At 52.3% G+C, this 21,334-nt stretch overlaps 9 protein-coding genes across 9 annotated transcripts; 4 read left to right on the top strand and 5 right to left on the bottom strand.

Moving 5' to 3' along the window:
* The first annotated feature begins 108 nt into the window (after window positions 1-108).
* K489DRAFT_116334 (uncharacterized protein) lies at window positions 109-1,821 on the top strand. The gene is made up of 2 exons (XM_033598939.1): window positions 109-470; window positions 530-1,821. Exons 1-2 carry the CDS (start codon window positions 423-425, stop codon window positions 1,628-1,630), a joined length of 1,149 nt encoding a protein of 382 aa, XP_033463490.1. The 5' UTR covers window positions 109-422; the 3' UTR covers window positions 1,631-1,821.
* A 467-nt stretch (window positions 1,822-2,288) lies between these two features.
* On the bottom strand, window positions 2,289-4,590 carry K489DRAFT_376862 (Nop domain-containing protein). Its single transcript, XM_033604012.1, has one exon. The coding sequence runs from the start codon at window positions 4,437-4,439 to the stop codon at window positions 2,631-2,633; it is 1,809 nt and encodes a 602-aa protein (XP_033463489.1). The 5' UTR covers window positions 4,440-4,590; the 3' UTR covers window positions 2,289-2,630.
* A 243-nt stretch (window positions 4,591-4,833) lies between these two features.
* On the bottom strand, window positions 4,834-6,760 carry K489DRAFT_376860 (uncharacterized protein). The gene is made up of 4 exons (XM_033604011.1): window positions 6,604-6,760; window positions 6,005-6,487; window positions 5,807-5,941; window positions 4,834-5,748 (listed from the first exon to the last, which is right to left on the bottom strand). Exons 1-4 carry the CDS (start codon window positions 6,649-6,651, stop codon window positions 4,864-4,866), a joined length of 1,551 nt encoding a protein of 516 aa, XP_033463488.1. The 5' UTR covers window positions 6,652-6,760; the 3' UTR covers window positions 4,834-4,863.
* Window positions 6,761-7,800: 1,040 nt separating this feature from the next.
* On the top strand, window positions 7,801-10,371 carry K489DRAFT_116272 (uncharacterized protein). The gene is made up of 2 exons (XM_033598937.1): window positions 7,801-8,337; window positions 8,390-10,371. Exons 1-2 carry the CDS (start codon window positions 7,998-8,000, stop codon window positions 10,321-10,323), a joined length of 2,274 nt encoding a protein of 757 aa, XP_033463487.1. The 5' UTR covers window positions 7,801-7,997; the 3' UTR covers window positions 10,324-10,371.
* A 2-nt stretch (window positions 10,372-10,373) lies between these two features.
* Window positions 10,374-11,554, bottom strand: K489DRAFT_376858 (NAD(P)-binding protein). The gene is made up of 4 exons (XM_033604010.1): window positions 11,160-11,554; window positions 11,063-11,086; window positions 10,672-10,961; window positions 10,374-10,594 (listed from the first exon to the last, which is right to left on the bottom strand). The coding sequence occupies exons 1-4, from the start codon at window positions 11,415-11,417 to the stop codon at window positions 10,420-10,422; spliced, it is 747 nt and encodes a 248-aa protein (XP_033463486.1). The 5' UTR covers window positions 11,418-11,554; the 3' UTR covers window positions 10,374-10,419.
* On the top strand, window positions 11,539-12,085 carry K489DRAFT_116252 (uncharacterized protein). Its single transcript, XM_033598936.1, has one exon. The coding sequence runs from the start codon at window positions 11,661-11,663 to the stop codon at window positions 11,934-11,936; it is 276 nt and encodes a 91-aa protein (XP_033463485.1). The 5' UTR covers window positions 11,539-11,660; the 3' UTR covers window positions 11,937-12,085.
* On the bottom strand, window positions 12,086-13,643 carry K489DRAFT_116288 (uncharacterized protein). Its single transcript, XM_033598938.1, has 3 exons — window positions 13,338-13,643; window positions 13,072-13,287; window positions 12,086-12,961 (listed from the first exon to the last, which is right to left on the bottom strand). The coding sequence occupies exons 1-3, from the start codon at window positions 13,479-13,481 to the stop codon at window positions 12,236-12,238; spliced, it is 1,086 nt and encodes a 361-aa protein (XP_033463484.1). The 5' UTR covers window positions 13,482-13,643; the 3' UTR covers window positions 12,086-12,235.
* Window positions 13,644-16,995: 3,352 nt separating this feature from the next.
* On the bottom strand, window positions 16,996-17,986 carry K489DRAFT_116156 (uncharacterized protein). The gene has a single exon (XM_033598934.1). The coding sequence runs from the start codon at window positions 17,652-17,654 to the stop codon at window positions 17,253-17,255; it is 402 nt and encodes a 133-aa protein (XP_033463483.1). The 5' UTR covers window positions 17,655-17,986; the 3' UTR covers window positions 16,996-17,252.
* Window positions 17,987-18,642: 656 nt separating this feature from the next.
* K489DRAFT_291927 (14-3-3 protein) lies at window positions 18,643-19,644 on the top strand (the record flags this gene model as incomplete). Its single annotated transcript, XM_033600206.1, has 2 exons — window positions 18,643-19,026; window positions 19,123-19,644. Coding segments are annotated over 2 exons (906 nt in total), but the record flags the coding sequence as incomplete, so codon positions are not given.
* Window positions 19,645-21,334: the final 1,690 nt, after the last annotated feature.

The raw sequence follows: 21,334 nt of genomic DNA, 5'->3' as shown, positions 1-21,334 counted from the left end.
TACGACTTCTCTTCTTCGTCACTCACTCACACATCTCCAAGGTCAGATCTTGATTGTGCCCACGGATCGACTTTCCTTCCTACTACTCCAGCGCTCCACTCCACCTACACAATTTCTAAGCTCCAAGCTCCTCGCATTGTAGTCGTGCCTGCCTCCTTTGAATGCTGACGTCAAACGTCATCACAGTCTGGTGACGTCCAAGCCTTTCCGTCTTTTCACGATTGTTGAGGTCCTCCCCTTCAATATTCCGATTCGACACTCGCCAGGAAAAATCTTCCTTCACCTAATCACTCCATTCACTTGACGATTCAATGACCTATGCAATCTCAACAATGCCACAGCGGCATTCGAATTAATCCAACGCTCGCTTTTTATTCATCTCCCTCGAATATCACTGCGAGGCGGAAAATCGCATCACTGTTATGGCAGAATTCTTCACATCATGGGCGACCTGGGAGAAATTAGTATTCGTACGCCACTACTGGAGCTACACTGCGACAGTCCCCTGGCATTTGCTAACCAGCTTCAGATACTTGCATGTGCAATCGTGGTCACGATCCTCCTGGGATGCGTCAAACTCGTCTACGTCCATTGGCAGCTCCGAAAGCATACCAAGGCCGTCGAATTGGGAGATGACGAGCAGGTCATCAGAAGGCAGATGAGTCAGCGTCGCCGAGCACAGCGAATCAAGAACGAAGTGCCTTTTGGAATTCGAGCCATCGAAGAGGGCATCGAAGTCGAGGGCGTATGGATATCGCGAACCAATACACCAGAGCCTCTGAGCCGAGAGAGTTCCGGCGCATCTTTGATCCCTAAATCCAACCAACCTGCGCCCGATGAGACTGTATCGGGGCATGACAATTCGACGGAGACAGGGATACTCGTCGAAGATATTGACGATGACCATCGATCGAGACATCAATCGCTGGAAGCACAAGCACGGCTTGAGTCACAATCAGGCTCAATTCCAACAAGAGAGATTATCTCACCAAGCTTTATTTCCAGAGTACGAACGCCATTCTTTACAAGCACGCGATACTCAAGTGTTTCACAATCACCAAGGACGAGCTCCGGTACAAGCGGTGTAAGACGATTGAGTAGATTCTCTGGTATACCCGCATACACCCATGTTTGGAGAAGCTCGGAAGTGAGTGACGAGCGACAACAGCGTGACGGTGTTCATTCAGCAGACAGCACAGCCAGCAGTAACGAAGTGATCGCGGCTTCAGAACCGCCCGAGACGAGCCATAAAGTTTCATTCGCACAGCACAACCCCACGAACCTTGAGTTCGAGCTTATGCAGTCCCACCGTAGGTCTCAAGCAGCAGAAATGGGTCAGCTGCTGCCGCGTTCACGCAGACCGGCCTCGAAAGATTGCAGTGATCGGCTTCGAGACTCAGCGCGATCATCATACGAGGTCCCGCCCCTACTGCATGTGGAGATCCCAGATCCACGCTTGTCAGCATCGCTCACCTCAGACATGAAGCACAATACGCCCTCGATCGAGACGGAGACAAGGTCGTCAGCACAAATTCTGGACCCAGCTGTGAACGGACATGCTGCTTCGGAGAATATCTTCACGGAAGTACGCATAGTTGCGTCAGACGGCAGGGACTTCCCAATGACGTAGAACGATGGAGCGTCGCAAGTCTCCGAATCCACTCGATCATCCTTCGAAGTCCGCGAATCCCCTGTCATTCGAGGTCACGGTTCCGGGTATGAAATCCTCAAGCCAGGCACATTCAGATACTCACTCCCACCGATACGTATGCACAACGGTCCACAATCTCGTGGCCGTGACAGAGGCCGTAAACTGCAGAAACGACGTCGCTCCAGTGAAGACTCAAACATCAGCATGGAAGAGAGAAGACGAACCTGGGCTGGAGCCTTGCCGACCCCATGATATCGTTGGTTGCTAAACCCCAATCTATTGCTAGATTTGAAGTTCTGCTCAAGCCTTGAGATGTCAAGATTTCTATTGGGGATCCTATTGCTTACGGCCGACTACGCCGATGAAGATGGCAAAACTACAGACTCAAAGGACCATTTGTCACATTTGTGCATTCTTTCAACACAGCCTCCCCACGGACCGCATCGACACTAGACACTTCACTCGGACGAGCAAGGCGGCTCTATACATGGGCAGAATACCTCATCCTGAACAGCCGATCGAGCGAGAGCTATTTCATGAACGAGGGCTTGTGCAGCAGACTCACTGTTTACGATCCGATCATGGCGGCATGAAATATTGGTCTGACGGCAATAATGCACTTACGCGAGATGAGTTCGTGTGGCGAGAGTCGATTGGCAAAGGCATTGCTAGCGGCGTGACGACGACGATCGCCGAAGCCAGTGTCTTGCGGTTGCTAATTCAAATGCTTATGTAAGGATCTTTGGATTCATTCATAGAGAAGTAATACATAATGCGTGAGCGATGGCTCGGCACATACCTGAATGATGATGATTCTGCACCAGGACACAGCGCGAGTCGGGATCGCGCTTGCGTAGGCGTGCGTCAAGTCACTGTCTGTGGAAGTCAGAATCAGAGCTCGATGGTGCAAGATTCTTGCACTCAGCGCAAAGATAACGGCCTTGAAGTTATGAGATACTGCCCAGTCCTTCACAGAGCTTCATCCGTCCTGCTTCTGCTTCTTGATCGGTAACGCCGGGACCTTGAAACCTCCGCTATCCACCTTAAGAGCCGAGCCCGACGAATTCCCAACGTTGGTAAAGGTGCCGTCCTTAAACCATCGGTCTTCCTCGGCGCGTCTCTTCCGGTTGATCTCCTGTCGTAACGCGGGGTTGACCAGCTCCAGCCCCTGAACAGGAGTGAACGCGATCGTCGACGCTGTCCCGCCGGAGTTTCCAATCTGCGTCCTCATGCCGCTTCCAACCCCGGCGCCGCGCAGACCGGTCGCCGCGGGGACATCCTGGCCGAGGGCGCGCATGGCGCTGACGGCGCCTGGAATGACCGATTGGCCGCCTCCCCAGCCGGGGTTTTTCTTGCCGAGCTTGGCTTTGGTTCGTTGGTCGATTTGGGTCTTGCGGATGCGGCCGTCGTCTTGCATGCCGATCATGCCGAGGCCCTTGGTGCTGTCTCCGAAGCTGACTTCGCGCTCCTCCTTGCCGAACACCATGCGATTCTGGGCTTTGCTGAGATCGGTTTGTGCGACCGCGGCCTTGGCTCTGCGCGCCTGTCGTCCACCTCGCTTCCGTGCGGGTTTATCGTCAGGTGCGGGCAGAGCGCGAGTGGACGCGTTGGGGGCCGCTTCTGAAAGTTTGTTGATGCGCTTCTCGACTTGGTCTGCAAAGTTCAGGCCGATTTCCCCTCGAGGTGATTCGTGAGCGAGGTCCACTCTCGCTGCGAGCACAATCTTGGCAGAGAGGATTCGCATCGCTTGAGTTTTGAGCTCGTTAGGTACGTCGCGGATTACATCGTTTTGGTAGAGAACACCTTGTGATCGCACGCTGGTGTTAGTGGCGAGACCTAGACCACGCCGATTGTTCTTGTTTCCGAGCGCCGCCAGATTACACGATGGCGTTTTGGCCAAGCCCGATATACCACCGGTGTAGTTCAGAAGTTGCGCAGCCGTGATCGAACCGATCAGGGTGGTGAGGTTGGGTGCGAACATGGACATGCGAGATTGAACGTAATCAGTCAGCACTTTCTTTGAGTCGTCGAGCTTCAGCATCATCGAGCAAGCCCTTTGCACGGTCTCAAGCTCTTTCTCGGACAGAGGTTGGCCTGCAGTCGTTGTAGCCTCGACGGTGACGACCATAACTGATGGACCATCTAGAACTTGTCGCAAAGTCATCCCGAGCATGTTGTCTTTGCTCTCGCCAATTTGTCGGATAGATTCCATGGGACCATTCCCGATGATAGCTACAGTCTTAGCATATTCGAGAGGACCTTGAACAAGAGTCTCAAGTTCGGGAAACCGCACAGAGTAATGATCGCGGATAAATTTGTGTACTAGGATGACCTCGCTGTCGATTTGCGTCGATAGTGTATTCGCCTGTGTGAGAAGTTTGTACTCGGGGTTATCGTCGACATTGCCTATGTTTTTGGGCGCATTTCCAGGCTGCTTGTAGAAAGCGATCTTTTCGAGAATTGGTTCCAGCTGCTTCATCAGACCCGCAACGCTGCGCACATCTGAAACCTTATACAAGTCCATTTTTTCCACTCGCGCTTTCGCTTCATCCGGCTCTTCTGGCGCGTCGACTTTCAGATGGCTCGGTATGGTATCACCATTACCAAACGCCGCTTCTTCATCGATGTCCATCTCCGGTCCTTGCGCATCGGCATCTTTGGTACTCTGATCGTCTGTCGTTGTGTCTAAATTGTTATAAAACTCGCCCGAGCCCCCCGGTGCGTCATCGCCATTCTCTGAGCCTGAATCGCCGAAGTCATTCAGAAGTTCCTCTGCGATGGTCGCCATGTTGGCGAGAGGCGCGCCGCGGTGCTGTAGTCGTTGGCGATTTTAGTCACGAGGTTCGGAAAATGATATGCCGCACAAGTTGCGTTGGATTTGACGATGAGATATTTTGGATTATCGGGTTGTTGCAAAATCTTTGGAGAAATATCATTTCAATACCCAGGTAACTAAGGTGATCTTGTTGTCGGCACAAATGACCTCAGATCGAATTGATGTGAGACAGACGCTAGTCCTATTCTGTAACACGCAGATCTGTGCGACACATGTCATGGAAGCCTTCCAAGGCTGGATTTTGCAGATATTTCGCAGCAAAGGAAACTTGAGTGCACCCAGATGCAAAACTGAATGAGCAGTAGCTGATGAAACTATTCAGAAAATTAAGATGGTATACGGAAATCTTTGGCAACCCCCTTGGGCAAATTCGTTATCATGATTCATCGTCTACATGTTCTAACTCATCGATCATTGCAGGTGACTTGGAGGCCTGTTTTGGCGAAGCAACGCGCTTCAGTAATAACCAGGGCATGGGCGGTCCTCCCGTGTACGTTTCTGCCCATGGCTCGAAATCAGCTGTCCACGCATCGCCGCCATGCCAGATCTCTCTTATCATATCAAAAGTCTGTTTGCAGTACACCTTCATCGAACGTGTACGTTCTACAGCCGCAATGTCAAGAGGCTGGCCATCAGCTTGCGCATTTATTAGTCGCTGCTCATGGCGGTTCAATGCACCCCAGGCCAAAGTGATCGGGCTTCGTATGTCCAAGATCTTGAAATCGGCCCCTGGTCCACCAGAGGTGGCGTATTCGACACACATGCATAGTTTCTCAGCTACCCGGACGTCTTCTTGTTCTATGGAACTTTTGTCATGAGCTGATGTTGGGACCATGCCGAGCATCCAGAGGCGGAGCATGGTTCCGCAAATGATAGTGCGATACATGTAGTACTTTGCCAGGAGCCAGTATACCTGCCCATTAGCGATTGTAAAGGATCGGTTGAGAGGGTTGGTGAAGGGCATATGCAGAGCTGGATGAGTCGTGGTAATACTGCTGATGAATGCTTCCATCTGTAGCATGAAATCATGATCGTAAAGCGAAGTTACTAGAGATTGTATCTGTGGCACGAGCTCTGCATCGTATAGTTGTGCGGCGAATTGGCGAGTGTAACGCACGAGTCGTGGAACAAGAATCATCTTATCCTTCACAAAGTTGCAGGCATGCCGCAACTGGTTCTCGTCAGGTAATGTCGACAGCGGAGGTGATATGCTGCCGTTATCCAGAAGGGAGTCTGTGTCGGCGTACACTGCCTCAGCCACCTATGGGATATCTGCGTTAGCCATACATGTAAAGATATCGCGAAATGGCTGCACCAACCTCTGCTGCCCATAGACCGCCGATTAAAACTTCCATGAGCGCTCTGCCCTCGTCCGTCATCCAGGAAGCCTGCCGCAATCCGAGAAAACCCTGGATATGACATGACCATGCGAAGCCCGAAAAGTCGCGATATGCCTGAAATTTATATGTTAGTGCACGATTGAGTCGAATGTGATGTTGGATAATTGATATACGAACCTCTGCAACAGCCAAGACCACCATCGAGATCGCCACAGCGTTACGAGTGTCACGACGAGGTTTGGCCACAGCCATTCTCATAGCTTCCATCGCCTTGGTACCCGAGCGCAATAAAGTCAGGGCCGAAGTATCGCTCTGCGTCTTGAAGAAGTCTTGACAGTCGAGGTGGTACGTGACCGCAGCGTCTAAAATCTCATCGTGGCCGAGTCGGACGGGGATCGTTTGCCACAACCCTCCAAAGTCGAGCTCGCTCATGCAAGCATTTGCCCATCGTTGAGCAAGAATGACATCCGTACCGGATGAAAGAAGTCGAGGCTTGGCCTTATTTCGTTCTAGGATCAAGGTGTGATAACGTCCGAGACCATGTGCCGCTGTACTTGATGACCGCACGCTGAGGCCAGTCTGATCGTTGCGCTCGGCTGTATAACTACATTCTCGCCCAACCTTGCGGCAGCGACCGCATACAGGTTTTACTTCGTCGCACTGTCGTTCAAGCCATTAGCATTGGAGCTCGTCATCCGTATGCGAGGGAGGGAGCTTCGGATCAGATCCCGCGCTGCACCTGTCAAGAGTTCCAAGGTTACGGGTAGGTCATATACCTTGATCTTGCGCGCGCGGCAAGTATTGCATTTGCCGAGGACAGTCATGCCACAGGCAATCCTTCGAATACAGAACACTCGCTGCACAAGCTCTAGCTGCCGGCGTTGTTGCTGGCGTCTCGACGAAAACGGCAATTGTGCGGTATGTCTGTATGTGGCGTCAGGCGCGTTATTACGAGACAAAACGAAGGACACGGACGTTCACCAGACGCCGTGCGTGTCTGGCGTCAGCGTTGAGGCGGGACAATTTTTGGGTCATGCGGCAATCTCAAGAATTGCAAGCGCAAAACACAGCGGAAGGGTCCAATTGATGCTGAGATCCGGTCTCGGAGGGACCTTTCATTGACCCACGTCCTGATAATGGATGGCACTGCACGAGCAACGACCATCCTGGCACACTGCATACATCGACGAGGTAGCTTGCCTGTCGTGGGATCACGAATTTGCCGAGAAGTTTCCCAATACAGTGCTAGCGTCCACACGTGAACAATTACAATTCTAGGTTTGCCAGTCATCATGCAATTCTACCTTCTTCATTGCCATTGCCATACAGCCGTCAAGCGTGTAGATCAGCTAAAGCCAGTCTCGGTATTTCCATCAAGAAGCGTGTCTCGAACGCCCGATACGCGTCACCGCATAATGACTGCTGAGCGCCATGCTTGACGGCGATAACCTCCCCTCGACCGGACGGAACGAGGTCGAGTGCGTGTCGATTGACGCGTCGGCGGCCGGGTTGATGATTGAACGAATCTTAACCACCTGCAATTGGGATATGAACCTTTTGCACGTCGAGGATGTCTCCCATTTTAGATCGCTCGATGAGGGTCCCCGGTTGAGTCTGACATCCGCCGTGGATGTTCAGCGCGACAGAATAAGTGCTCGATCCTCGAATTCATGTCGAGGAGGAGCATATCAATGCCAGTGGCATATTGCTAGAGTGCTCTGTCGGATTCCTGATCGTGCTACAGTCATTGGGGAACTGCCATCGGGTGGTATTTGACTGTTTTATCCGAAGTGTTGCTGCTCCTGCTTATACTCGCTCGTCCAATTCAAAGGTCAAGTTTCCCAAGGTTATGATGCTGATTGGGGATGTAGTGCTCTCAAGTTGCAAACAATGAGGAAGCAACACACGGTGAAATTCATGCGAGCTAGCAATCTAGTGAAGGGGCAGAAACGAAGAATTCACACTCTCCCTGTGCTCACGATCAAGGGTGTCGGGCGTTTCGCAGGTGTCGGCTGTGCTGAGTCACATAGCCTTTCACTCTCCACTTGGGCAGCTTGGAGAGGCAATCGTTAGTCAGTCAGACTTCTTGCATATCTAGGTCTTTCAACCCTTCCAAGATTGTATTCCATGTTTAGATCCTCATCTTCGACGGATCCTCGATTTCTCCAAGATGGTGACCCTGAACAATCTCGAGTGCTCAATCTACATTGAAGATTCGAGCATCAAGCTGACAGAGTACAATCAACGATATGCGGACGGCGCCGTGAAACTATATGTCGCAGTCCCAGCGATCGATGCTGCCTTCCGCATACGCATCATCGCGAATGGCTATGTCGCTCAAGGCGTCGCCGCTTTCGTATACATCGATGGTCGATACCAATGCAATCGCAATTGCATGACTCCAGTGACAGGCGATGGGAAGATCGAGCTTAACCTTCGCCAGAAGGAAGAAAAAACAGCGCAGGGACATTTCATTGGGCGAGATTGGCGTTTCACAAGTTTGGGCAAAGGCAAGACTAAACAGCTTTACAATGAATCAATGTCGACTAATCTGTACCTTAGCTTCGTCGGCGGACGCTCCTGACACGAACTTTCTGGAGAATGTTGGCACCATCGACGTTGTTATCCTGAGATGTTTCTCTCCCGGACCAGTGAATCGCAACCCACAAATCGACACAGGTCGGAAGATAAGGTCCGATGTCAAAGTCCCACATGCTGCGGCATTAGATGGCACTGCTGATGAGGCAGAAAAATTCGGTCCGACCTGGCATCATTTGCTACCGCAGGGCGACGGGCCTGGGGATGATGCTTATCGGATACCGAGCCTGCGTAAGCATGAATATACCACAGGCATACCATCTCACTCAGCTGTCCGGCCTGGGCACAGCTTCGCACAGCAAACGAAAATGCCTGCTCATGATGAAATACGTCCTGCTGCTGCGGGTTCCCTCGCTCAGGACAATCAGCCTCCCGACAGCGACAAGATGCGGGAGGATGAAGAGCGTTTGATCACAATACAGAGATATTTCAACGACATTGAGACTACAGCAGCCACTTTTCGGACCGTCATCGATAGCATTGGATTTCTGGAGAATGCCATAGAGCAAGCACGTTCTAAAGCACCAGCTAAAACTCAAAGCTTGAATAATGAGCGAGAAAAGGCGATTGGGACAAGGGACTATCTCGGAGGAAATATTGGCGACCTACTTCACGCAGTCTTGAGTCATATGTCTCAACTCAACTTCTATGAATCATGGCGCGCCTGCCGTGATTGCATCGTTCAGGCCGGTTGGTTGAAGGCAGATCATCCAGACCTTCAATCAACGGACGGATCGAGACCCGGCTTGACAGGATTTCATCACACGGACCTAGAAGGACAGCACAACAGATCTTTCCAAGATCAACCACAGGGTCCGTCGAAGCGTCTCAACAATTGGCTTTACGAACAACAGCCAACTGTTCAGCACGAAACAAGACCAGAGAGAGAACATCACAACGATTGGCTTCATCAACAGCAGTGGAAAGGTCTGCATGACAGAGCTTCACAACGGTCCTGGGGGAGCCAACGGGACTCCAACCATGGCAAGAGCAACTATGTTCAGTCAGAAAAGGATCACTGGGAAAAGGCACAGAGCGTTAATCAAACATCACACGATGTATGGCAAGCTGATACAAATCCAAATAAATTGCACTGTACAGCCAGCAAACATGATCCGCCACTCACCGATGGCAACAACAGCTGGGGCCGGCACTTGGATGAGCAGAGCAACGCGCAATCAGCGCGTTCACGTGAGAATCACTCAAGTCCGCCCGGGGCTCGCACCGTCAAATCTTACTGGAAGACGTCACTCGAACATCCGACGAAAAATCCTTCTTCTGGGCGAGAAGGCCCTCGGGATCCATACATTTATCCTGCGGAACAGCCGCCAGCCGTGCCAGCCGGCCAGAAGCGACCTGTGAAGCACGGCGTACAGATAGGAAAAGGCGTTGAGTATGTACACAATCTTGGCACTCCTAAGTACCTCGACACATTGAGCGAACCGTACGCCGTCTTCACATTCAAGTACCGTAGTGCCAAAGAGCTGGAGAAGCTAGTCGGAAAAAGCGTGCAGGATGACGTTCGTATTTTAAACGAGAGCGTTCGAAGACAGCAACTATTGAAGCTCCCTGGAGAGAAGCTGGTGGAGCAGTTGATGCGTTCGAAGGTCACCACCGCCTCGCGATCAATGGCCAGTCATGAGGAGGCTGACACCGAACCGTCTTGGAACGGACCGCTCAAGACGGATTCAAAGAATGAAAACAAAACTGATTGGCTGAATGCCCAACCAAGCAGCAGAAGTGGCAAGCAGGATAAGAAGTCGAGAGTATCCTCAAAATCTCGTCAGCACTTCTCGGGCGGATGCAGCACAAATGGGGAGCCGAAAGCGGACGCGCAGAGATATAAAGATTGGCAAGAAACCGGCCAAGGCGAAACGAACCGAGATGCTAAATGGTAAGACATCATGGACACAATGATCATCATTTCATCCGCGATCGACACACACAACGCAGTAATCAGATCTTTTGTCATTCATTGCCAATAACTGCATGTTCTACACGCATCGTCCCCCGTCGACAGGAACGTCGACACCCGTTAAGAATTTTGCCTCTTCGCTGGCGAGATAAGCGCATGTGTTTCCAACATCACTCGCCGTCGTGCCGCGACCGAGTGGAATGGTCGCCATGAAAGATGTCTCGTTCTCCGGCTTCCCGAGGAAGTTCGCGCTCCTATCGCAAATTGAGCAATATGTGTCAGCCGAAATGAACGCTCGCGCTTTTGCCAAGATCCGCTCGAGATGACTTACAAAGCTGTTCCCAGGCCAACCGCAGGGCTGACGGACATGAAGCGAATGTTGTCCGAGGCGTAATCTACTGCCAAACTCTTCGTCGCAATTATTACGGCCGCTTTGGACGCGCTGTACCATGTCAAGCCTGGCCGTGGTCGGCTGCCCGCTGTCGAGGCGATGTTGATCCAGACTCCACCAGACTTCTTCTCTTGCTGATAGGGAACGATGACGTGCGTGGCGAAGTAGATGGACTTGACGTTGACGTTAAAGACCTTGTCATATTCCTCTTCGGTCACCTCATTGGTGTCCTACGCGGACAGGTTAGTGTGAACGCTTCGGAGAAGCAGAATTGCAACGATCGACCACGAAATGATGGGTATGATCAGACGAAGATGCTTTGTATACGAACCTTGTTCCGGTATGTGGTTCCAGCCTGAAAAATGTTATCAGCATCACAATGTTCTCCTCGAGAGGGCACAGGAACCCCATGACCACTTCTAGCTCACATTGTTCACAACCACATCGATGCGGCCGAACTTTTGATCGCAGAATTGCTTGATGTTTTCCCAATCTTGCACCTTGGTGACATCGGCACGCTGGAACTCGCACTTCAATTCACTTGCGGTAGCCTGTCCCGCTTCTTCGACAAAGTCCGCGATCACGACTGACGCGCCCTCCTCCACGAACTTGGCTGCGATGCCCTTGCCAAAACCACCAGCGCCTCCGGTGACGATGGCCACTTTGCCTTGAAGTCTACCAACCATGGTTTATGCGTCGGAATTATGATGTCGTAAATTCGTTCTGATTACGCGTAGAAAGACGGGAGGTGGAAAGCAAGAGCAGAATCACGGCAATCGAGACAGCTATTTGAAACGATTAAATATCAGATCCACGGTTCCTCGCTGGATCTATAATGAACAATGACCTTGATGTTCCATTGACCCACCAGCTACCCGCAATGGGTACGTCTCGTTGTCGTGACGACCCCGCATGTTGCCGTTTACACAATGGTGATACCTCGAAGGGTTCACAACGACGCGCTTTCTCATTATCGACACACTCCGTCGGGGGCTTTAGCATCAACCAATGCGACCATGTTTCATCCACACGTAGACTCGATTCATTTCTCGTCTTGTATCGGTTTATATCTCCTTCTGTTTTGCCGGTCCTTGTATGTACGAGGCCGCAGACAAAGATCATGTCGCGCGTCTCGGAACGGCAATGCTGATCACTTTGATGGACCCACGAGATGTGTTGCAGCTACACAAAAACTTTGGACCTGAATGGACATTTGTCGGCATTTAGTACCTCACAGAATCCCACAAACCACCTCATTGCCGAGAGTTGCAATTCCGATTTTCACCGAGACTGCAGCACCGCAGTGACCTTGCCTCGACCATCCTTACAAGGAAACGGTTTGGATCAGGCACGCAGGATAAATTCTTGGTTCTCGCAAACAAGTATGGATTCGGAGTGTGACTAAGCTACCCACTCTCGAACGCGCAAGAGCATATAATACAGCAGAGAAAATCATCGAGTAGGAACACATCTCATCATCATTCATACCATAGAATCCACCGACTCAAAGGCATCCCTCCGGCTCGGGGCTTGGATTTGCGCAGACACGACACGATCTCTCGAACCGCAGACCCGGGGTATGAAAGAGCGAGCCCTCCTCAATCGCCAGGGGACCACTTATCAGCTTTCCCAGCGACAACGAAGAAAGTTCGGAACCGATAGGCAAGGATGCCGATGGAACCAGTGGATGGACAACAGCTGCGAGGGTGGTCGTCATGGTGGTCGTCGTTGTTGTTTGGAGCTGAGACGTTGTGATCTGTGACTGCGTTTGTAGCGGAGGTGGAGTCTGGGAGTTCCTTGGCGAAGATGACTTGGCAGTCGCTGTTGCTGCTGATGAAAGGGCGGCGGTCGCGACAATTATAGGCGCAGTAAAATGCTGCTGCGTAGTCCGTATGGAAATGCCATCGGACACGGCGTTTGACAGCGGCGGATTGAATATGGTGACCGGCCGCTGCTGCGCTGTTGAGTCTGAAGAAGTCCGCAGGCCCAGTGAGGCTTTGCCTTCCGCCTTGAAATCGGTATCCTCGTCTCTGTTGCTTGTTGACTTTCGGGGTTCGAGGGCATCGGCGCGCTCCAGACTTTGAGTGGTCTTTCGGTTGATGATCCATAGTGGGATGACAATCATGGTTGTCAGGGCAATGGTGATGGCCCAGTAAAGCCACACCCAGCCCGATACAACACTGTCGTCGGAGCTAGGTTTGAAATCGAAGAAGCTTGTGCTGAATAGGGTCTGGGTGGTAACAGAGATTCGTCGTCAGCAGCTATTTCATGATCTGAAACAACAACGACTTTGGACCGATCCAAAGTGGCCGTTGGAAAAGGAGAAAAGGTCAAGCTTACCGCAGTAAATGTTCCCGGCATCGTGCATAAATTGACCACCGCCATGAGCCGCATGCTGACGCTATCCAAATATGTCCGCTTTGCAAGCTCTTTGGAGTCCTTCGCGAGCTGTTTCATAACAGCACTATCCTCTTTGGTCGCCTCAGCAATTTTCTGAGAGTAACGTGCATTAGCTAGGCTAAGGTCGTTGTCTCTCTGCGCCACAAGGCTAAAGATCTGCTCGCTGCATCAGCTTGGGGTCTTTTTAGAGCGCTGTGGAAACCGACCCACTGTCTGTAACTGTACATTTGTACGCTGCACAATTTGCTTAGTAGCCATGCGCAGCCCGAAGAGCAATTCTTGGGCCTGCTCAAACGGCAGTTTGAATGCATCTTGCTCTGCTTGTGTTGGCTGACAGCAGTCTCGCACATACTCGATTTGAAGGATCTTTAGTTTATCCACAAGCCGGTCGACTTGATCGATGGCTACTTCGTCAAAGGCTAGCTGTGTCAACAAAATGCTCAATTTCCTGGTAATGGCTTCAAAGTCGAGGTCGCGCAGTGTTCGTTTGAGCCTCGACTCCTCACTCCAGTGCATATCAGCCTCGATCTCGAGTGCAGTAGCAGCTACTTTGCGCTCGACGAGACGGCGAGCTCGAGTTTCGGTCATGACGTTCATCCATGCTGTCGAGACTCGGATGACAGCCGCATTGAGACAGACTGAGCTCCGGAGTTCCATCACAAACTTGTCAATCTCATGGGGGCAGAGGCCGAGAGCAAGCGCGGTGGTGGTCTGTCGCTGAACGTTATGAGTCACAACAAATGCACGACGATTCAGAACTACGAGGAGGCCACTGGAATCTGCGGATGTACGAAATTGAGTAGCCAGGGGTACTTGAGCAGTAGCCGAGCCGATGAAAGCGGGAGGTAGTCGAAAGGCATCAGCAACTTCACCGAAGACGGCTCTTGTGAAGGGATAATGCCGAAAACCAGGGACGGAGCGCATGGCTGGGCTGCCAATAAGCAGACGGAAAGTCCATGTTACCTCGATGCGAGGATCTGTATCCCCGCCAGTATGTTGCGAGTCAAGTGGATGCTATTGCGACACGATTGTCAGATCGAAGCGGTTCGTACGCTCTTCCCATCAAGCACATACTCGCAATAACCAAGCACCAATGTCGGCATGATTCAGGGATTCGGTAGCGAAGTGTAATTTGGTTTGGCCGTCAAGTTTATATTCCACGATATCAAGGTAGCTGTTGTCGTCTTCGGGGATGAATGTCGCGAATTCTTCGAGACCGTCGAACGTATTATACATCACGAGACTGCACGGCGAAGTCTGTTGGTTTCAACAAAAGCCGTACCTTGATGGTCCGCTTGACTTCAGATGTTTTTCTGTTCAATTTGCGATCGTGATCTTACGACCTTGAATGTCGGCTTGTTTAATATGATACACGCAGTACCGAACGAGGTGAATTTGTGCTCATGTTGCACCTCATCTCGCCTGATGTCAGTGGAGGCGCAGGCTTGAGGTGGTGTGACCATGTGCAGATACTCGATTCAACAGCTGCTTGTGGTTCTCACAGTGTAGCGAAGCCGCCAACAAGACGAAACCGCGCGCTTCATCATAGAAGTGACCGGCGCTGATGAAGGTCACAAGACGTTTCTGACTTTGACGAGCATGTTATTATTTATCCCAATCAGACGAAAATATATGTCTCGAGATGTTTCTCCCTTGCTGAACCACACTTTGGTGATGAGATAAGAGCAAGTTATGTCAACGATTCCGGGGTTTGAACGATTCCGGCCTCGCTCCCGCAGTGCCCGCTCGCAAGCAATGATTCTTCAGCATCAGCCACGACATCTCCAACCAAGCTGAAGAAGCAAGTTCGCTCCTGTTGTGCTTCGAATTTTCTAACAGCCATTTTTCTCTTCGGCACCAATATTGGCCTCGTTTCTCGCATGTGTGCTATAGTCATGCCATGCACAATGCCGTGATGTTCAGGAAGTACAATTCCATACCTACTTCGCTAGGAAAGTTGTGCGGTTCGACTACTCGGAATTTGAGAACGCCGCCAGCAGGATCGTACTCGAATTCGTCTGCCGGACATAAGGACTGTTGACGCTTTGATGCTTCATTTCTCAGAAGATTGATTCGATTTTGCCATGTATGCACACATCTTTCGCGCTGCTGCAAGAAGCTCGAAAGGGCCATGCATGAGATTCCGGGGCCACGGCTCGACTACCCCCAGCACTCGCATAATCCATGTAAATATGGATCTCCTGAAGCATTCCGAGGGTGTTTGCAGTGTTTCAAGGTCTGAAAAGCCACAGTGACATCCAACGAATGCAGCATAATCGGGCCATACGCGAGCAATGATCTGATCGCCCAGCGAACACGTGTTGACGTCGCCAGAGAGGATGATGTTCGTTCGGACTTCGACATGACGTAGGTCACGTGATGTACATAGAGTGAATTTATGAGCCAATGGGACCGCGATGCTTCACCGCCATTTATGTTTTCCCGCTTGCATTGCATTCGCTTCGCAAACATGACCATACAGAGATGTACCTAAAACAGCGTTCGACACTATGGCCTTCCTGCGACCCGCACAGAGTGGATCGCGCAGGCTGATCGAGATAAATCGAACTCTTTGCGCGACCGAAACTTCGTATCGGTCACGAGAGATTTCAGCGGTGAGTTTAGACTGACATGCCACACAGTCTCGACGTCTGTCGCGTTGCCACCAAGAAAATGCATCAAGATTCTGGCAGGAGGGAGCGACCCACAAAGACTAGGATGAAAGGATCGCGGACTGCCATCTGGCATTGATTTCTCCTGCATAGGGGATGACGGCAGAACATATACTCACGATGATGTACTTTCGCGATGCAGGATGCGGCATATTGTGTAACGTGGGGGGCGGGTCCCATACAGTAAAACCTGCGAGCCTTCATGGTGGACAAGAAACACCACCTTGTGTCAACCGATGTCTAGGCAGGGGAGAAAAGATGGTGATTTTACGTGCATGCATAGTACATGCAGCGATGCATCATCCTGGGAAGCACGAGATGCCCGTGGGTAATTAAGACCTAGAACCGAGCACGAATGATGCGTTCACAATCTCGGGGAGCACGATCAGTGTTCCTCCTCATGTTACAGCATATATGAAATCATCGCGGGTTTGATCAGCCCGACGGTGTGTCTGATGCGACCTCCAGCCTCTCTAGAAATAGTAGCAACTGCCTATGACCTAGGTGATGTAGAATAGCAGTAGGCCCCAGAGAGAGCGCACGCCATCTCCACCTCGACCCGCTCGCGTGGAACCGACAGGATCATGATCGTACAGTTGGAAACGGTGATACAGTGAAGTACTGGATATCTGGTTGTCGAAACAGGGACTGCTTGCGGAGGATATTTCTACCGTAGTGGATGGGAGGGTCGGGCGGCAACCACGTCGACACTGTCTGCACTTCTGCACCTCTGCATTTCCTGCCACCTTCATTCCGTAGTAAATTGCACATGTATCCTACGTCAGGCATTGACGACGATGCCAACAATAACCCGCACGGACGATGCGCTGGCATCCGTCCATCCATGACGGCAAGCCACCGACCCTATCGCGACCGCCCGTATGTCTCGCTCGGCTTTTTTGCCGCGACGGCAGTCTTCTCCGCAATCAGGGCTGACCTGATCAGATACAGAAGTCCGCGCCCGCCCGTGCTTCATCTTCCAAACATCTACGCGCAGACAACAACATGAAGAACGAGTAGTCGCCTCCTCCAGCGGTGTAACTGTGACGGCATCACAGGTCCGACGGCGCACGACTCAACAAGTCACCGACACAAGAATCCTGTCAAATGGTCTGACCATGTGCGACTCGGCGGCGCGTCGGCGGATCTGCCACTATGCCACGTAGGCAAGCAGTCGGGCACATGCAGGCTACTACGCTGTCACTGCATGTATGCATGAAGGCGTCGGCCGAGCTAAACCTCACTGCTTCTGCTGCTACGCAAACCTAGTTGCCGACAAGAAAAGAATTGTCCTTGCTCTCGCGTGCATTGGCTCGACATGGCCTGTCCGTTCGAGTATTTTCGTTGTTGTGCGCTTGTTTGTGGGTTTGTTCTGGGCTGGCTGCCGCCGCTGCTGCTGATGCCGCCCTGCTCCCTAACCACGGCAAGTCTACGTCTCTCTTCTGCACTTCATTGGGCGATCTGCCATTCCTCCATCTTCGTCTCCTCCCGTTCTTCGTTGTCAGACTGTTTGCGTTGGGCATCACTGCGGCCGCTGCCCTTGTTACTGCTGCTGCTGTAGGTGTTGGTGGCGTTGTCTGATTTCGTGTCATTACGTTGTCCTCGGTCGTCCAGCTTTTCCTTGAAAGTCGAAACCAAGTCTGCTGAGCGTGAAGGAACCTCTTCATCACTGCGGACTGGAAGTATTGTCGGCCTCATTACCTCGCTGGATTTCAATTCCCGGATCTTCGACGAACTCCTGCAACAATAAGGCTCACGATTGACGGCGAAACAGAGCCCGAACGCCCTACCCATACTCGCGCGACGACGACGGGACTGGTCGGAGTATAGCTCTCGATTGACTTTGGCCATCTTCTTCCGGTGACCAGCCACGCTTTAGTGACGTCCTGTCCATCATACTCTACATCACCAGCAGCCATACGTTCCGCCGACAGACGACAACTCTACTGGTATACACGACGAACACGTATACGACGCAGCTCTTTTCAACATTGCTGCTCGCACAGCATTTATTGGCTTTGTAGTAGGAATCAAATCTTGGGACCGACAGCGCTGAATCTTTGTCACCTGTCCATCATTGGTGCAAGCGACTGGCGGCAATTCGAGCGAATGACACGGTCGCAACATCGGCCTCACGCTCTGGTTGGATAGACCTTAAAGCTTGTGCACATCGTAGGTAACCTCCAATTTTCTTCTTTCCCTCCTCTCACAAGCGCTAGACAGCCTTGAATACCCACCAGCCACCGTTGCCATGCTCAAAGTCCGTGACTGATAAGGTTCTTCAGTCACCTCGACATCGTTCACATCTTGACATCGGCACACTGAGAGGTACTGCCTGTCTGCGCAACTCGGCCCCCTCAGCTTTGATCACGTTGGCCGCCTTATCCGACACACGACGTGGTGTTGTGCAGCCGCCCTTGGCTGACTTCGCCTCTCTGTATACGAAATCGTAACATTTTCCTAAGGCAGGCAACATCGTCACCATTCGGCGCGTTGTTGGCACTCGTCGACGGTGCATAGATTTGCCCTGTTGTGCCTTGTGGTGCGGCACCGCAGCAGTGCCTGCCACCTGCATTTCTACTCTTGCAGATATTGTTGCCGTGCTAAACTTTCTTGATGCACCCGTGCCGTGTCCAGACTTGCTGTCCTCAGACACGAGTCTGTCACGGACATACAAGGCACAGAGTCCTGTCCTCGACTGACATCTTCAGCCATCGCCTGACATCGCTCTCTGCTTCAAAGGTTACATATACAACCATTGCACTGGAGTGTATAAGCAGTAAGCGCGCGTGATCACTCGCGCTGTTCACCCCGGTTCCTCAGATCCTCACGACACCGGTCCATGGCCGTGTCTCGGATCGAGGAGAAAATCCTGGGTCGCCTTGCGCGGGAGCTACCTTCGACGACAGCAAATGCCCTGCTCTCATCTTCGTTGTATCAGCTACTAGGCTTATCCGTACAGCTATCGAAGCGGCTTTACCGAGCGCGCAAACTTCGAAAACTCGACCCGACGCGAGACACAAAATCGTTGCAGCTCTACCATCACATCATATGGCTCGCACGAGAGGGCTTGGCGATCACGGAACACAATGTAGTCACGCGACTTCGACTCGATGACTATGCTCCAGAGTACCGCGTCATGGCAGCCAAGATGCAGGCCTCTCTGCTGCATGTCTTATGCCTCTTCGACAGTACTCCTCAACAGGCGGCACAACAGGACATTGTCATTGGCGTTGATGTGAACATCCTCGACAACCAAGCATCGAACAGCCAATACCATGCGGACAGCTCTGGGCAGTATCGGAACACGGGCAGTCAGAACGATGACGCGCGGCAACATTCGGATGGAGGCGCTCCGTTTCGTGATACTATACCATCCATGGTCTCCGAGGCCTCGTACGTGACAAATCCATATGCGGGACCCTCGCGGAGTTCGCCACCTGCTGGCTTCGTGCCACTGAACGACGAGCCCAGAAGGACGACACCATCGCGGCCACCCGGGTTAGCAGCAGCCGGGAGTATGTCGAACCTTATCGCCAATTCTTCAATCTTCAACGCTCAGAATAAAGTTCCTGCAACCCAGAGCTATTTCAAACACGTGCAGCATCTTGCTGATACCCTGCTCGCTCCAACACATGCGCTCCGACTATCCGTGGCACTTGAACACTCAGCATTTGTCTGGGAATGCGCAAAGGACCAGGAGCGAGCACGCAGGATAGCTAAGAGTGCTATCAAGGAAGTCTATGCCTCGCCCGAGGGCCTTGACGATGAGGAGTTCAACGATGCTGCCGCTCTGGTACAGGCACTGGGCGGCCTTGTCAAACGCGGTTCTTCATCAGCAGCTTCAACGCCGCAATCTAGCCGCGACAACGTCGCAACGAAGAGTCCGCAACAGCGAGTTCCGCAGCAGCCGCAGCAGCGCAACGTTCGTAAGCCTCCGCTCGCTATCGATCGCACAATCGCTCTGAGTCCAAAGCATGCACGGAACCTCAGTACGCCATCTCCCAATCCCGGTCTCACGCAAACCAGGATACGAACACCAGAGCGATTGTCGACCGTGGCTGAAGTGGAATCGGTCGACGATGTTGAACCCCTGCCTTCGCCTCGGACCACTACCGGCCCGAACTCATCTATCCCTCAAAGAGTAAGTCAAAGCAAAATACCGGCTCGCCAATCCTCGCTCCGCAGCAACGGCTCCACGGCATCCACGGCTGCAAGTAAGCTTGCTAAGCGACGCATGGTCGAGGACGCCGAGCGCCGACTCTTACATCACAAGACGACCAGTAGTCTTTCCTCCCCATCGTCAAAGCCGGCTCCCCGTTCCTGGGACGAATTCGAACGAGATCCGACAGTGACGGCCAGAACCTCGATAACTCGGCCGCACAGCCGACAGGCTACACCTCCCGAGAAATACATGCGAAGTGGTATAGTACCACCAGTCGACTCCGTTGCAACGACCTCGGACACAGATACTGATATGATGGACTCGTCACAAGCACAATCAGTGCCGTCTCTACCGCCACCTGATGGGTACGTGAAAACAATTCCTACTCATATACCACGACTCATCCCTCGAGACGCGGACCGCGCCAACGACAATGGGTGATATCAAATTCTCACATCTTCACCTCGTGTTTCACAGATTCTCGTTTCCGGCCAATGATCCCGCGTCGACACCGACTGTTACACCAGCAACGGCCCTGCCATCAGGTGAAGGCAATCTTAGCATGAGAGCTCACGCCGCAATGCCACCACATCCTTCGCTGCGGGACGCCTCGCCGAAGAAGACAATTCCGGTCCCGCTCAGGGTCTTTCCGGCTCCCAGGCTTGCACCCAAGATCAACACGGCCACCAACTCCCCCATCACGACCACCTCGCCCACGCGACTCACCCTGCCAAGCACCACCAAAACCAAAACCACGGCCCCGATCCGAGCATTCGTCGACCGCACGGAAGCCGTGCGTCGAGCACTCAACATAATCGGATCATCGTCGCAATCCTCGTCTCCGCCCGCGTTCCCGCGAAGCAAGAAAGCCGGCCCCCCAGGCGGTTCGACGATCGCAGCCATAGCCGGCCCAGCCGTGATCGCCACTGCTGTCAGGGCAGGCGTTGGCCCGAGGAACACCGCCACCAACGGCATTCCACCGCATGAACGGCCGTCGGCGCGACAGGTGGAGAGGATCCGCGGGATCTTAGGCTACGTCTGAGAAAGGCGGGGGCGTCAGTCTGACCACAAAGTGGCGAGCAGCCGAAACGGCCGTTGAGATTGAAAGAAGAAAGAAATCCGCACGACCCCAAAAAAATCACATCAGCACACAGGAAGAGAAGAAGAGAGCAACCAGAAATGGAAACAACGATGCTCATTTTGTTGCGAAATACCCCCTCATATGGGTACATGAGAGACGCGGAAACCCATCCTTTCGAGAAAACGATAATACGGGTCTCGGCCCGAACACGACTCGGCGTTATGTAATATTATTTCAGCGGCGGGGAGTTTCACACTTTGTACATGCGAAAACAAAACACGATGG

This window comes from Dissoconium aciculare (assembly GCF_010015565.1).
Source record: "Dissoconium aciculare CBS 342.82 unplaced genomic scaffold K489scaffold_2, whole genome shotgun sequence".
Taxonomy (NCBI): domain Eukaryota; kingdom Fungi; phylum Ascomycota; class Dothideomycetes; order Mycosphaerellales; family Dissoconiaceae; genus Dissoconium; species Dissoconium aciculare.
The sequence above is the reverse complement of the archived record's forward strand: the minus strand, read 5'-3'. Positions and strand labels throughout refer to the sequence as shown.

Bases quoted from the DNA above. Each gene is read 5' to 3' on its own strand.
- K489DRAFT_116334 (XM_033598939.1), top strand. From the start codon at position 423: ATGGCAGAATTCTTCACATCATGGGCGACCTGGGAGAAATTAGTATTC. The intron at 471-529 runs GTACGCCACTAC...AACCAGCTTCAG, and splicing joins CCTGGGAGAAATTAGTATTC to ATACTTGCATGTGCAATCGT.
- K489DRAFT_376862 (XM_033604012.1), bottom strand. From the start codon at position 4,439: ATGGCGACCATCGCAGAGGAACTTCTGAATGACTTCGGCGATTCAGGC.
- K489DRAFT_376860 (XM_033604011.1), bottom strand. From the start codon at position 6,651: ATGACTGTCCTCGGCAAATGCAATACTTGCCGCGCGCGCAAGATCAAG. The intron at 5,942-6,004 runs GTTCGTATATCA...TATAAATTTCAG, and splicing joins TGGTCTTGGCTGTTGCAGAG to GCATATCGCGACTTTTCGGG. The intron at 5,749-5,806 runs GTTGGTGCAGCC...GATATCCCATAG, and splicing joins GCGGTCTATGGGCAGCAGAG to GTGGCTGAGGCAGTGTACGC.
- K489DRAFT_116272 (XM_033598937.1), top strand. From the start codon at position 7,998: ATGGTGACCCTGAACAATCTCGAGTGCTCAATCTACATTGAAGATTCG. The intron at 8,338-8,389 runs GCAAGACTAAAC...TCTGTACCTTAG, and splicing joins TTTCACAAGTTTGGGCAAAG to CTTCGTCGGCGGACGCTCCT.
- K489DRAFT_376858 (XM_033604010.1), bottom strand. From the start codon at position 11,417: ATGGTTGGTAGACTTCAAGGCAAAGTGGCCATCGTCACCGGAGGCGCT. The intron at 11,087-11,159 runs GTGAGCTAGAAG...AACATTTTTCAG, and splicing joins TCGATGTGGTTGTGAACAAT to GCTGGAACCACATACCGGAA. The intron at 10,595-10,671 runs GTAAGTCATCTC...AATTTGCGATAG, and splicing joins GTTGGCCTGGGAACAGCTTT to GAGCGCGAACTTCCTCGGGA.
- K489DRAFT_116252 (XM_033598936.1), top strand. From the start codon at position 11,661: ATGGTGATACCTCGAAGGGTTCACAACGACGCGCTTTCTCATTATCGA.
- K489DRAFT_116288 (XM_033598938.1), bottom strand. From the start codon at position 13,481: ATGTGCGAGACTGCTGTCAGCCAACACAAGCAGAGCAAGATGCATTCA. The intron at 13,288-13,337 runs GTCGGTTTCCAC...TGCAGCGAGCAG, and splicing joins TGTACAGTTACAGACAGTGG to ATCTTTAGCCTTGTGGCGCA. The intron at 12,962-13,071 runs GTAAGCTTGACC...GTTACCACCCAG, and splicing joins TGCCGGGAACATTTACTGCG to ACCCTATTCAGCACAAGCTT.
- K489DRAFT_116156 (XM_033598934.1), bottom strand. From the start codon at position 17,654: ATGGCCAAAGTCAATCGAGAGCTATACTCCGACCAGTCCCGTCGTCGT.